At 39.2% G+C, this 13161-nt stretch overlaps 1 protein-coding gene across 1 annotated transcript in view; it reads right to left on the bottom strand.

The window, feature by feature from the left end:
• ATP6AP1 (ATPase, H+ transporting, lysosomal accessory protein 1) overlaps positions 1-13161 on the bottom strand; it is a 63604-nt gene that overhangs the window by 24170 nt on the left and 26273 nt on the right. The window contains exon 6 of the mRNA XM_009332270.1: positions 11592-11677. Coding sequence (XP_009330545.1) covers positions 11592-11677 — 86 coding nt within the window. The remainder of the gene's footprint in view (positions 1-11591; positions 11678-13161) is intronic.

Genomic DNA, 13161 nt, shown 5'->3' with positions numbered 1-13161 from the left:
AGAATCATAGAATCATAGAATCATCCTCATAAGACTTGTTCTCCAGACCCCTCACCAGCCTCGTTGCCCTCCTCTGGACATGCTCTGGCACCTCAACGTCCTTCTTGTAGTGAAGGGCAAGTAATTGCCAGGTAATGGGAAGCCTGGCTGGGGGTTTGGTTCAACCACAATCAGTTGCTCCTGCTGGCAGTTCAGATCCTGAGAAAAATTGTGGAGCAGTAGCAAGGAACATCATTAGGGTCATAGGAAATCATGTACTGGGTAGGAGGAAGGAGTTTTCAACAGCGAGAGGGTAAAGGGGTATCTAACATTCGCCTTGCAATAGCTCTGCTCAATGTAAAGCAAGAAACCCTCCTTACTCTGTTCCAGGATTTTGCAAGTGATTTGGCTGAAAGCCCCAGAAGCAGAGATATCTAGCTGTTAGAATACTTGAGGTTTAACTTTCATACTGTAGTGCACTAAAATGTAGAATGATACTTTTTATGATTCATTATCTGTCTGTGAAGTCACTCAATCATTTGGGCTAAACCAGAAATCCCATCACAGAAGAACAGCTGCAATGTTTCAATAAAATTGTAAACATTGAGGTTTTAGTAAAATGACAAGGACAGAACAAGAACAAAATACACCATGTAATATCAAATTTGATGTCAGGCACCACTTTATGAATGGCTTTTACAGCAATGCTTCCATTAACAAATTTAGAAGAGGCTTGTAGCATTTTGGCAGGAAAAGGATAGGTTTATTGCCTTTTTTTTTTTACTGGGAGTGTGCCTACCAGTGACACTAAGGACATATGTCATACAACAGCCCAATAATAGAGATTCCCATGCTAGGTTGGAGTGAGCTGGTAAGACTCCATGGATCAGTACAGTGCTATGATACTAGGTTGGATCCCAGAAGAAACAGCCTTGTCAACCTCATGCTGGGCAAATTTGCCTCTTCTCTTACAGCATCCCAGTACCTCACCAGGCTAACAGTACGGGCGTCCACTGGTGAGCCCCAGAGCCCTCCCACCATCGCCTCTGGGTCTGCTGTAGTTTGGCTGGTGCTAACACAGGTGACTGCACAGGGATCTGACTGTACAGGGCTATTTCCTCAAAAGATATTAGCACCAGAAGTTTCTGCAAGCAGTTAATTTTCTAATTTGACAACTTGCTAAAAAGAAAGATACCATATATTAGGTGACTGAAATCTGAATCAGTTTAAAATTGTTAGCTACAAGGGATGGGGTAATATGGTCCCAGAAAGAAATAAGATCTTATTTCAATACGCAAACACTCCTGTAACAGTCTGTCAACATTTTATTAACACCCTGGCCTAGTTCTTAGCTTTGTCTGCTAAAGCTCTAATGTGCAATCTTTGTGAATAGAAGCTTGCATGCAATTCCAGGTTAACAGATTTTTATGGAAAAGCCTGTAGGATTCAATAAAAGTAACTTTTAGAGGGAACATTTCAATAGAACTATCCATCACTAAAGCAAGGATATATTTCTCTGTTAAAATCATAAGTATGCTTGAAAATTACACAAAAAATTATCATCCTCTATCCTAACTTTAGAGGCATGTATGCTGTATTTATGAGTTTAATGGCTGCATATGCACAATGGCTATGTATGCATAATGATGGCCCCTCTTTTCTGTTTCAAATGGCAGAAAACCATTAGCTGATGGCTTTGAATAGAGTCTAATGCTTCAGGGGATCACAGGCAGGATAAGAGTTAGAAAGCAGAGAAAACCACAACCACTACTTGCACAAATATGGCAGATCTAGAACTGCACAAGAAAATGTCTTCCTACCACAAAACATTGAATTTCTAAAATGGAAACATTTTGTGGCATTCCATAGAGTGAATAAATTATTTCCTAAAGTGAAAAGAAAGCTAGAATATGATATGCCAGTTGAAACTAAAATGAAATAATCCAGGTTTCTTCCGATTAGTCTTAACTGTGTTACAGACTGGATGCACTAAAACTTCCCAGGGTCAGGGATCTTCATTTTACCGTTTATCGGCAAATTTTTATGTCATGTGTTGGTAAAGTGTGTCTTTGTTCCTCTAACAGCTATTCCTTTAGCACAGAGAATGGAGGCTGCACTAGAAATCAAATGGTGCAGAATGTAAATGCTTTTGCCAGTGCATGGGGCATCCCTGTGGTTGCACCAGCTGGTTCTTTTACCAGCTTTATTCATTTAATTTCCCACAAAGGGAAGGAAGACAAGAAGTACTGCAGGTAGATGTTTAGGACAAGGCTGCTCTGACCACATGCAGGAGCTACCTAGCCATACAGCACCGAGCTCCTGGCTCTTCAGCCCTAGGGACATGCTGGGAGGAGACACATATGCTGTGATCCTCTGGGTGGGCAGGATCATCTACAGTTTCTAAGCCTTTGCTTCCCCAAAATGGGAATGTATGTCTGCCTCTGAATAAGATCATGCCTATGGGCTTTGGTGCATGGAGAAGGTGCTGAAGATACAAGTCTCTTTGCTCACCAGTAGCAATGAATGGGGAAAGGATTCAGAGTTCCCAGAGGCAACTTGCAGATCCTTAATTACAGGGATCTTGAGAATCCAACCTGTTTCACTACACTGAAAGTAAGGAAAACTGCACCAGACTTGGGGGTCAGATAGGTGCTACCTATCTGATTTCCAGCTGACACAATCACTTTTTGTTACGGATTTCCTGGTTGCCAGCAGAACAATGATTTATGTGCGGCAGACATTTTTTTGATGTGGCAATTATCTTCATTTTCAAAAGTGGCAGATAGGCGAGCATGAGGAAAGTCCATGAGCTTCCTTTAGTGGAGCTTTGTTTAGTCTGTTGGCTGCCTCTTCTGGCTCATGGCCTTTAGTTAAATAAGTTACATATTAGGTTTCACATTCCTGTCCCAGAGAAATGCTATGTCAATATCCCAACCTTCTACTGCCAAGACACAAGACCGGCTAAACTGTGTGAGACCAAAGGTCCACCTAGCTCTCTGCCAGTGCTACTGATAGTAACTGGCAGCTAAAAATAAGAAAAGGGTAAATACAAACAATACTTATGCCAGGATACCCTCCTTGATTTCTGTAGTCTTTGGGTTAGAAACCTTCACAGCTGAAGGTTGCATTCAAATGAACACGTGTAATAGGATCTTCCTTCCATCATTCCTTCCTATTTTCTTTAGTTCACTAAATCACTGAAATCCATGTACTTTTGTCACCCAAAAATAGTTTATTTTGTTTCTTTAAAGGAATTTGGTGCTTCTGAATTCCTGTGTTATGGTCTGTGAGTGGTGATAATCGTGAATACTGGCCAGAGACAGTGAGTAATTATTTCCTGTTTAGCCCATCCATGTTATTGGTGTTTTAATTTATTATTTCCCTCTTGAATTGTTGCTTTTCCTGGCTAAAATATTTTAATCTTGTAGCTCTACTGCATCCCTTTGGAGATGGGGTGGCCAGAATCACACACACTATTCCACTGGCTGACTTGCACTCACCAAGGGCTTAGTGAATTAATTGACGCTTGCTGCTTTGCCCTCCTCCTTCCCAAATGATGGGTAACACTCTGCTCGCTATTCATCCCGCTGCTGACTGCTGGGATGTTCCAAGAGATCTACCCATGGCCGCACCATAATCTCTCTTCTCAGAAATAGCAACCACAGTATAATATGCATATTTAAGGTTTTCCTTATGTGTGTTGCTTTCCTTCATGCTGGATTTCATCTGTCGTTGTATCACTCAGTAACGCAGTGCTGTGAGTGGTTTCTCCAGCTGGTCAGTACATCAGCAAACTTCGGCACCTTCAGATTTCAGCCCCCTTTCCATACTAACAACGACTCTGTTGAACAGCACAGGTATCAACACCAATCCCCAGGGAATTCCACTGGTAATTACTCTCCACTGTAAGCACCGATCCTTTATTTTTACCCTTTGTTTCCTATCTTTATGCTTTTTTATTTCTGCCCCAAAATAATTTCACTTTTTTACCTTTTTTACTGTAGCAACAGGATCACTTTTACTTATGTATTTTATGCCTCTCAAAGAACACTGAATCCATGTTATATTTTCTTCATATATCCGCATGTTTACTACTCTAGTTTCAACCAATTTTGTCAGTACGGAAGATAGGTTTCCTGGCTGTACTTCTCCAGAGATATGGAGCCTCTTTTCAAATGCCATGTCATACTTGCCACTTCCTGCTCCTCTGGAGTTAAGGCCAAACTAATTTATAATTTTTATATATACATATATATTATATAAATTATAATTTGTAAGTTGTACATTAGAAATCATGACATTGGTGATATGATACTATTCATTTTATTGACTTTGAAATCTCTTCTACTACCAGCTCAGTAACAGAAAAAGTTTTTGAGGCTCAATGATTACAGAAAAAGTCCATGAGAACTTCTCTATGTTCCACCACAGAGATGATCAACACACAGACTCATTAGGCTTTGTGTTGTCACTCATTTTTCTGAGTTCCTCTCTTTTATTAGATCCAATGCTCTCTGAACAAATTCCTGTCTAATGTGTTTTTATTCATAGTTTTCATGTCTTTTGCAGATTATTCCTCTGAATCTCTTTAAGTCTGCCATATGATTTTGCACTGAAATTGCAAGAATTTATATTCCTTTTAATTTTCTCTATGCATACAGGACTTTTCTTTTTGAAGCATGGCTTTATTACTTTTAATAACCTCACCTCTTTCACTCTATTGTTTAATTATGACACAGTTTGGGATGTTTCCATGGGGGGAGGAGGGTGAGGGCAAAGAAGCGGTCTTTCAAAAATGCTTTTAATATGTTGTTTTTAAGCAGTTTGCATTTCATCTACAAACAGTGTCAGTCAACATAATTAGTGGAGCTTACCAGGCAATTCACCAAATCACAGATACTTGGATCATTTCAATCTTTAGGTTAAAGTCATAACACTTGGATGCTATGTTCGGCCTCAGTCTTCAAAGACTCTGTTCCTAGAATAGGACTCTAGAATTCCCAGAACACTTAGCTTTGTCTCCTTGAATCCAAACTTCCTTTAAGATACAACAGCAGTACTTTACAGATCTATTCTGTCACTCTAATAAATTTTTTACCTTGGCATTTTCCTTCCAGAAAGTTTTTAGCATGCCTACCAACATGCCATACCAATATGTTTGTTTACAGTTACACATTCCATCTAGTCTACCTTATTTTAGCCTCATATCTTAATTTTTATCTGAATTATTATGTTTAATGACCTCTGCCTAAATACGACTGTAAAAGAGTATTCTTTGCAATTTTTATACCTGCATTTTACCAATTTCTGTTTTTTTCTAAGATAGAATTAATCCTCACTTCTGTCCTTCTCCACCGTCCCTCCCCCACCCCAGTTTTCCTGGTCCTTAGTTTTAAATGCAAAATAAATACAACTTTCTAATTTGGTGTATATGGAACATCTGTATAGGTTTCATCTATGCCTTAAAAAATTAGTTAGCAACTGAAAATAAAAATATTGTTCTGATCAGATAAGAATAACAGTTTAGCTCCATGCTGCCCTTCATTTCCCAGTGAAGTCAATAAGCATATATATATATAAAAACATAAATATAAAATGAAAGTTGAAGTTGCAAAAATGTTTAAAGTAAGTAAATTTTAATGCCCTAGTGCAAAGTCTGGGGTTGAAGGTAAAACACTAGTTTTCAGTTATTTCCCTGAATTCCCCACTGACACATGGACTGAATCATACAGAATTGCTAGCAAGCATTTCTCACGTCCTTAGCATTCAACTTCCAAGCTAATTTGGTTAAATGTTTGTTCATTTGTTTTCCCTCTAGAGTGAGACATAACTGGCTTCAACCAGTCTTAAGTAGTTCTTTTGTAATTATTTAAAAAGACTCCACTTCTAGTAAGTAAAAAAAAAAACTGAGTTAGCTAGGAAATAATTAAGTGCATATTCTTCATCTACAAGTTAAAGTTTATTTTTTATTATAATGAAATTCTTTAAGTGGGGAGAGGAGAGGACTAAAGGACGAGGAATTCCTGTGGTTTCTTCTTATAGGTTGCAAGCACTGATGCTTTATTATACTATGTCAAACTGTAATTGCTCCTTCAAATGTAAAAAATGCAAGAGTAAATGAATAAGTCAATTCTTATATTCAAGGATGCATGCGGATACTAACCCTACAACCCCAACTCCTGCAAATGGCATTAAAAGCATTTTTCTAACATTTGGTTCATGGGGAAGCTCCCATAGTATGTTTGAGTATATTAAATGGTTAAAGGCATTCCATTAATCAGAAGCTGTGTAGTCAGTGGTGTGGCTGTTGCAGAGTTTAGTGTCCTCAGAGTGGTGAACTGTGCTGGTTTTGGCTGGGATAGAGTTAATTTTCTTCATAGTAGCTAGTATGGGGCTGTGTTTTGGATTTGTGCTGGAAACAGTGTTGATAACACAGGGGTGTTCTCATTACTGCTGAGCAGTGCTTACACACAGTCAAGGCCTTTTCTGCTTCTCACATCACCCCACCAGCAAGTAGGCTGGGGGTGCACAAGAAGTTGGGAGGGGGCACAGCCAGGACAGCTGACCCAAACTGACCAAAGGGATATTCCACACCATATGATGTCATGCTCAGCATATAAAGCTGGGGGAAGAAGAAGGAAGGGGGGGACATTCAGAGTGATGGCGTTTGTCTTCCCAAGTAACCGTTATGCATGACGGAGCCCTGCTTTCCTGGAGATGGCTGAACACCTGCCTGCCGATGGGAAGCTGTGAATGAATTCCTTGTTCTGCTTTGCTTGCGTGTGTGGCTTTTGCTTTACCTATTTTCCGACTCTCTCCCCCTTGCCACCAGCGGGGCTGGGGGGTGAGCAAGCGGCTGTGTGGTGCTTAGTTGCTGTCTGGGGTTAAACCATGACATAGTCAACAAAAAAGAGAGGAGCTGGATGTAAGTGGAAGATACAGCACTGCAAAATGTAATGCATTTAAAAAAATGCATTTGGTAGAAGGCAGAAACAAAGAAAATGCAACCACAAGCATTTGTCAAAGACAAAACCTTTTCATACACTTTTCAGCTGGGGTGCACATCAATAGCACCAGAGGATCAGTACCTTCAAGAGACACTTTTAAAGAGTGAAATGCAACCAGTTGTGCTGCAGATGCCCATGTTATTTATGGCTGAATACAGTTCCTATAACTCATATTGCTTGGCTCTGAGTGGGATCAAAGACTCAACACACTTAAACACCAACTAGAGCAGACAGCTTGTAGAACAAAGCAGTCAAAAGCCCATGGTAGCTGAAGCTCTCTGAAAATGTGGAGGCAGTAGAGAAGGTTTAAACACCACTTCACAATGCATCTGTAAAAAGTGGAGTCAGCAAAATGAATATTGGTTGGGAAGTAGTCACAAATCTCCTTTTGGCCATATGTGGTTCCTCAGCATTCAGTTTAACTGGGAAAAGATAACAACTATAAAACTGTCTTGCAGACGTTTCAGAAACAAACTTGTAAAAATGTGACATGGACACCATGAGAATCTGAAGGATGGGAAACATTATGAGATTTATGATTTGAGGCATATCTATCTTTCAATCACTGCAGCCTTTTTAACCTCTCCAATTCCAACAGCACAGGTAAAATTATGCATTACAACCACAAGCCAAAGAACCTAATTAGCAGCAAGCACAAGTAGGAGGGGTGACTTTGATCATAGTCACCAAGAACACAAAAATTCATATATTCATGAGAACTCCTGATGCAAGAGTGGAACAAGAACTGCAGAGGGGTTTGATTCTCCTGAAGCAAAATAAGCTATCAAATGAGTTTCAAGGGGAAGAAAGTTCTTGGCAGGAGACTCCTCAATTCTTGGGGTAAGTTTCTGGGTTTTAATGGAAAAAAAGATGAGAAATGTTGAGTGAGAGTTGTCTAACTAAATGTATATGTCAAGATCTGACCTAAGCATGAGGACTGCCTCTATGGTTATCAGAGACAAAGGAGATTATGAAGGGTGAGTTTCATCTCATCCTGCAGCAGTCCCCTACAAAGTAGGTCAGAAGGATTAAACCCTAAAAAGCCTTTGATTGTAAAGAGAACCATAGTTGATGACTTCAGATGTAGACATTTACACTTCACTTGCCCAGAATTAGGTGATACAAATCACTCTCTCAATGTCAGCCCAACTCAGCCAGACCCTGAAGGAAAAGCATTTTAGAACAAGAGTCGCAAGATGTGGCAGTTGCCAAGTTGGAGGAAGGCAGCTCTTCCATGACAGGATGGGACATCCAGAGGAATCATCAACTGGTTAGTGGAACCATTTCATGTAGGCCACCAAACAGCCTCTGTTTCAGGGTCTTAATTCTATGTCCCAGCTTCAAATTCTGAAACTGGAACAGAACAAGAACCAGCCTGAATAAATCTCCATTGTGCATTGGGGCTATTAACTGATAACTATGATAGCCCAAAGGGATCTGTGGCTGCATTGACTAAACTAAACAGCTCTTTCTCATTAAATCAGAAAAGACACACAATCATAGGGGATTTTTTCCTTCTGTCTCATTAATTCACTTTCTGTGAAGCCAATACCAGTCTGGAATCTTTTCTAGTATATGCATTTCTCACATTTATTTTTCTCTGCTTGAGGCAATGGAAGAATGAGCAAATGTAACAAGATGATGCTATGAAGCCATTAACTGCCCAACAGCAAGGAGGTAGAGCTATTGGGAGAGAAGTATCTCATAGCCCCAGTGTTTCGGAGCTTCATTGCATAAAATTAATTTACCTGATCAGAAGGAACTGTCTTTTTTTTTTTAGTGTCATGCTTAAAGTTCATTTTCCTTCATCAACGAGAAAGTCAACTTAGTAAATGCAAATCTTTCATACTGAAAGATTGTTATTGATTTTCAAATGTATTAAGTAATGTAAACTCTTTTCCCGTATGATCAAAGCCTTTTACTTCTCATATATAGTAATCTTCGTTATCACTGGGGAGTGACCCTGTAAATTCTAGATCGTGGAATATAGTCTTTATGCCTTAAGCAAAGGGAGTCAGTCCTTTAGTTTAAGGTTACAAAACCGTTCACATCTTCTGTAGTTCAAGCATAGCCAAAGATATGCAATATATACTAAGAAGAGGTTACACGCAAATGTACAGACTGATGAACTCTCAAAGGTACTTTCCATTTTGCGTTTTCTAGCTCTGCGCAGAAGCTGATAACATTGAATGCACTGAAATAACTTAAAGTTATTGTGGGGGGAAAAAGTATGCTCCAAATGGTTTTATATGGCATTGAATTTAAAGAATTAAGAAAAGTTTAAATTGCTTATTTTTAAAAAATGCAGAACATCTTAAAATACATTGCTTTAATTATTTAACAGTGCTCCAGTTGCTCAAACAAAGTCACTTTAATTTAGAAAGCCTGTTGAAATATGCATAGATTTAAAATTCAACAAACTTTTAAAATCGCTCAAAAAATTCCTTCTCTTGACACGAATTCTTTCATTAATTAAAAATATTTTTCATTCTAATTGTTCTAAATGCAATTTGCAGCTAAGAATGCCCATGTCCCTTTGATTTCAAAGAGTAAAGAGCCACAATAACTAAATAATTTTTATTTTTATTTCAGATCTTTGTTAAAAAAAAAAAATGCGGTATTTACAAAAAAGGCAGATCAAAAGTCTTGGACTCATGTCCTCTCCTTTACCACAAGAAACATACAGCATAGAGAATATCAATGTGAACTTCCTCATGGTGCTCTGCCTTTGTATTCTAACTCTGGTCTTCAAAACCCAGTCTCTGGAAATTAATTTCACAGGGTGGATTATTGGTGGAAGTTGCCGTTTTTCTAGAGTCTGAAGGAACTATTCTGATCATCTTATTGGATAATGTCCTGGTTTTGGCAGGGATAGAGTTAATTTCCTTCCTAGTAGCTGGTACAGTGCTGTGTTTTGGATTTAGGATGAGAACAATGTTGATAACACACCCATGTTTTAGTTGTTGCTAGGTGGTGTTTACACTAGTCAAGGACTTTCCAGCTTCCCATGCTCTACCGACTGAGAAGGCTGGAGGTGCACAAGAAGCTGGGAGGGGACACAGTCAGGACAGCTGACCCAAACTGGCCAAAGGGACATTCCATACCATGTGACGTCATGCTCAGTATATAAAGCTGGGGAAAGAAGAAGGAAGGGGGGGACATTCGGGGTGATGGCGTTTGTCTTCCCAAGTAACCGTTATGCGTGATGGAGCCCTGCTTTCCTGGAGATGGCTGAACACCTGCCTGCCAGTGGGAAGGAGTGAATGAATTCCTTGTTTCGCTCTGCTTGACTCCACGGCTTTTGCTTTACCTATTAAACTGTCTTTATCTCAACCCATGAGTTTTCTCACTTTTACCCTTCTGATTCTCTCCCTCATCCCACCCACCGGGGAAGGAGTGAGCGAGCGGCTGCATGGTGCTTAGTTTCTGGCTGGGGTTAGACCACAACAGATAGCCAGAGGTTCGAGATCCTACCTCCCTGCAAAAACCCAGATCATTTCTGATCTAACACAGAACAGCTTTGGGGGGCTTATCCACTTTTGGCTTAAAGAACATTTATGAAGTGCTGACGAGTTGCCTCTTACTCTTCTTTTAGATAAGCTAAAGGGAATTCTCTCCATACCCCTTTAAAACAGGTTTTCTAGGTGTTGTTCTTGTGCTAAGAACAGTTGTGAATTTTTCTTAGCGTTCCCTCCTGAAAATCCTCCAGCTTCTCAAGATCCTATGTGCAGTGCTCACACTAGTTCTAGAGAATCCCACTAATTGCTTTTCTGTTGCCTAGACCAAGGAAATTATATCTTCTGTATTTCCAAATGACATTATCTTGAGTTTAAATTAAAATTCAAATTAAACTAAGCATCATATTAGGAGCTCAGATCTGTTACCACTGGAACAGATAGATATGTTTCTTTCAAAGTTGTTGATTTTTAGGATACAGCCCATTCCTCATATGCCTCTTTTCTTAGTGGGAACTGTATTCTGTTTTCCTCAAGGCGTGACTGTCTTTGCATTAAAATTAAAATTTGAATATTTCTTGATTACAACCTGTATGTCAGACAAAACAGATAACTCCACATAAATAACCATTCTGCATTGCTACTTACTGCTAACATAATATGATGTGATCTATAAATGATGTTCTGACTATCAGCAAGGGTGAAAACTTTACCTTCCAGTTGTAAATACTGACTAAAAGGAATGAAACCAGTTAATTTAAAAATGGATATATTAGTAGCCTTCAGTTAATTAACAACACTTCCCTTTTATTGACCAGTCACACTGAGAAGCTCAATAAGGTTCCATGTAGAAGTTACTAAAAATCCATTAGATTTAAATGGAAAAAAAACTAAAATTACAGTCCTTAAAAATAATAATAAGTTCTAAAGACAATGGCAGAGTTATGGTCTCCTAGAACAGTAAAACTTCAATAGTTATGTGATATAGCTATCGCACATGAAAATTCATGCAATCATTTCTGGTCAAAACTTCATATAATACAGATTGCTTGCTTGTATAATCTTGAAAATAATCTACAGCATTCCTCTGCAAACATTAAGTTGTTAGGTGCCAAAAATTTGACAGTTGTAGGCACTGAAGATTACTCACCCTTGAAGGTCTCACTGCAGTATAAATTACTGAGAAATTAATCCCTTGTTCCTGCAGATCCATGGTCAGTCTTCCAATTATTTTGTCTATAAATAGAAACATGTATAATTTAACAAACTCTGTGAGCTGAGAAAGCTAAAATCCTACAGTAGTTGGAGAAGGAATGAGCTAGATGCTTAAGCTTATTTAGATTATTTAGGTCCTCATAATATTTATGTCAATAGGTAGAAATGGGATAAGACATGTCCAGTGTCTTGAAAAATGCACAATTTCAATGAGACAATACAAAACAAATACATTACAATGGTTCAGAAAAGGGGGTGATTTTGAAACTGAAAAGTAAATACCGTAGAAACAATACCTGAAAGGTTGAGCTTTGGGCAATTAAAAGCAAGAGCAGAAGAAATTTCTTAAGAGACGAGAGCAGGATGCATATACTGTTAGTCAAGTGACCAGCTAATAAATAAATAATAAAGCTTAAGTAGTTTTATTCTCTGAATTACAAAGTACACAGAACCAATCACTGAGAAACAATACTCAAAACGTAGTGCTTAGTATGGGGCATGATATGCATAACATTGCAGCAATATTCTTTTTTGCTTCAGTGGATTTAAAGCCTGATTCTGCACCCTCAACTGGATATGGAAAACTTTGCTGTTGACTACAGTGGAGGCCAAAAGGGAAATATGGTGGAATCTTTCTGAAAAAGGAAGGAAAAGTCAAGTAAGGAAGAGAGGGCCTTTCAAAGAGGTCCAAAGACGCCTCTACAGAAGATCCTCCTTTAGTTCTGAAACCACAGGCAGTTGTGACAAATACTTACAACTGATAAATGTTTTCAGGCTGTATTGCAGAAACATTAACATCTGCTTATGATAAGGAGCATAGTAGTTGTGAATCAAGAACCATTATTAGTGTTGTTATTGGGACTGATGAGAAATAAGACTCAGATTCACTGTTTCAGTGCCTTCCCACTTCTCATCCATGTACCAGTCTGGCGAATGGATATTTTATAGCCTGGACATACAGGCTTCTCAGATTTCGAGCTTATACTTTACAGAAATTGTATTTCATTTTCATGTACTGGAAGTGGAGCTTATAGAATCATAGAATAGTTTGGGTTGGAAGGGACCTCTAAAGGTCATCTAGTCCAACCCCCCCGCCGTGGACAGGGACATCTTCAACTAGATCAGGTTGCTCAGAGCCCCATCCAACCTGACCTGGAATGTTTCCAGGGATGGGGCATCCACCACCTCTCTGGGTAACCTGTGCCAGTGTTTCACCACTCTCAGTGTAAAAAATTTCTTCCCTATATCCAGTCTCAACCTACCCCCCTCTAGTTTAAAGCCATTCCCCCTTGTCCTGTCGCAACAGGCCCTGCTAAAAAGTTTGCCTCCATCTTTTTTATAAGACCCCTTTAAGTACTGATAGGCTGCAATAGGGTCTCCCTGAAGCCTTCTCTTCTCTAGGCTGAACAACCCCAACCCTCTCAGCCTTTCTTCACAAGAGAGGTGTTCCATCCCCCTGATCGTTTTCGTGGCCCTCCTCTGGACCCGCTCCAACAGGTCCATGT

Source organism: Pygoscelis adeliae, unplaced genomic scaffold, assembly GCF_000699105.1.
Source record: "Pygoscelis adeliae isolate BGI_AS28 unplaced genomic scaffold, ASM69910v1 Scaffold9, whole genome shotgun sequence".
Taxonomy (NCBI): domain Eukaryota; kingdom Metazoa; phylum Chordata; class Aves; order Sphenisciformes; family Spheniscidae; genus Pygoscelis; species Pygoscelis adeliae.
The sequence above is the reverse complement of the archived record's forward strand: the minus strand, read 5'-3'. Positions and strand labels throughout refer to the sequence as shown.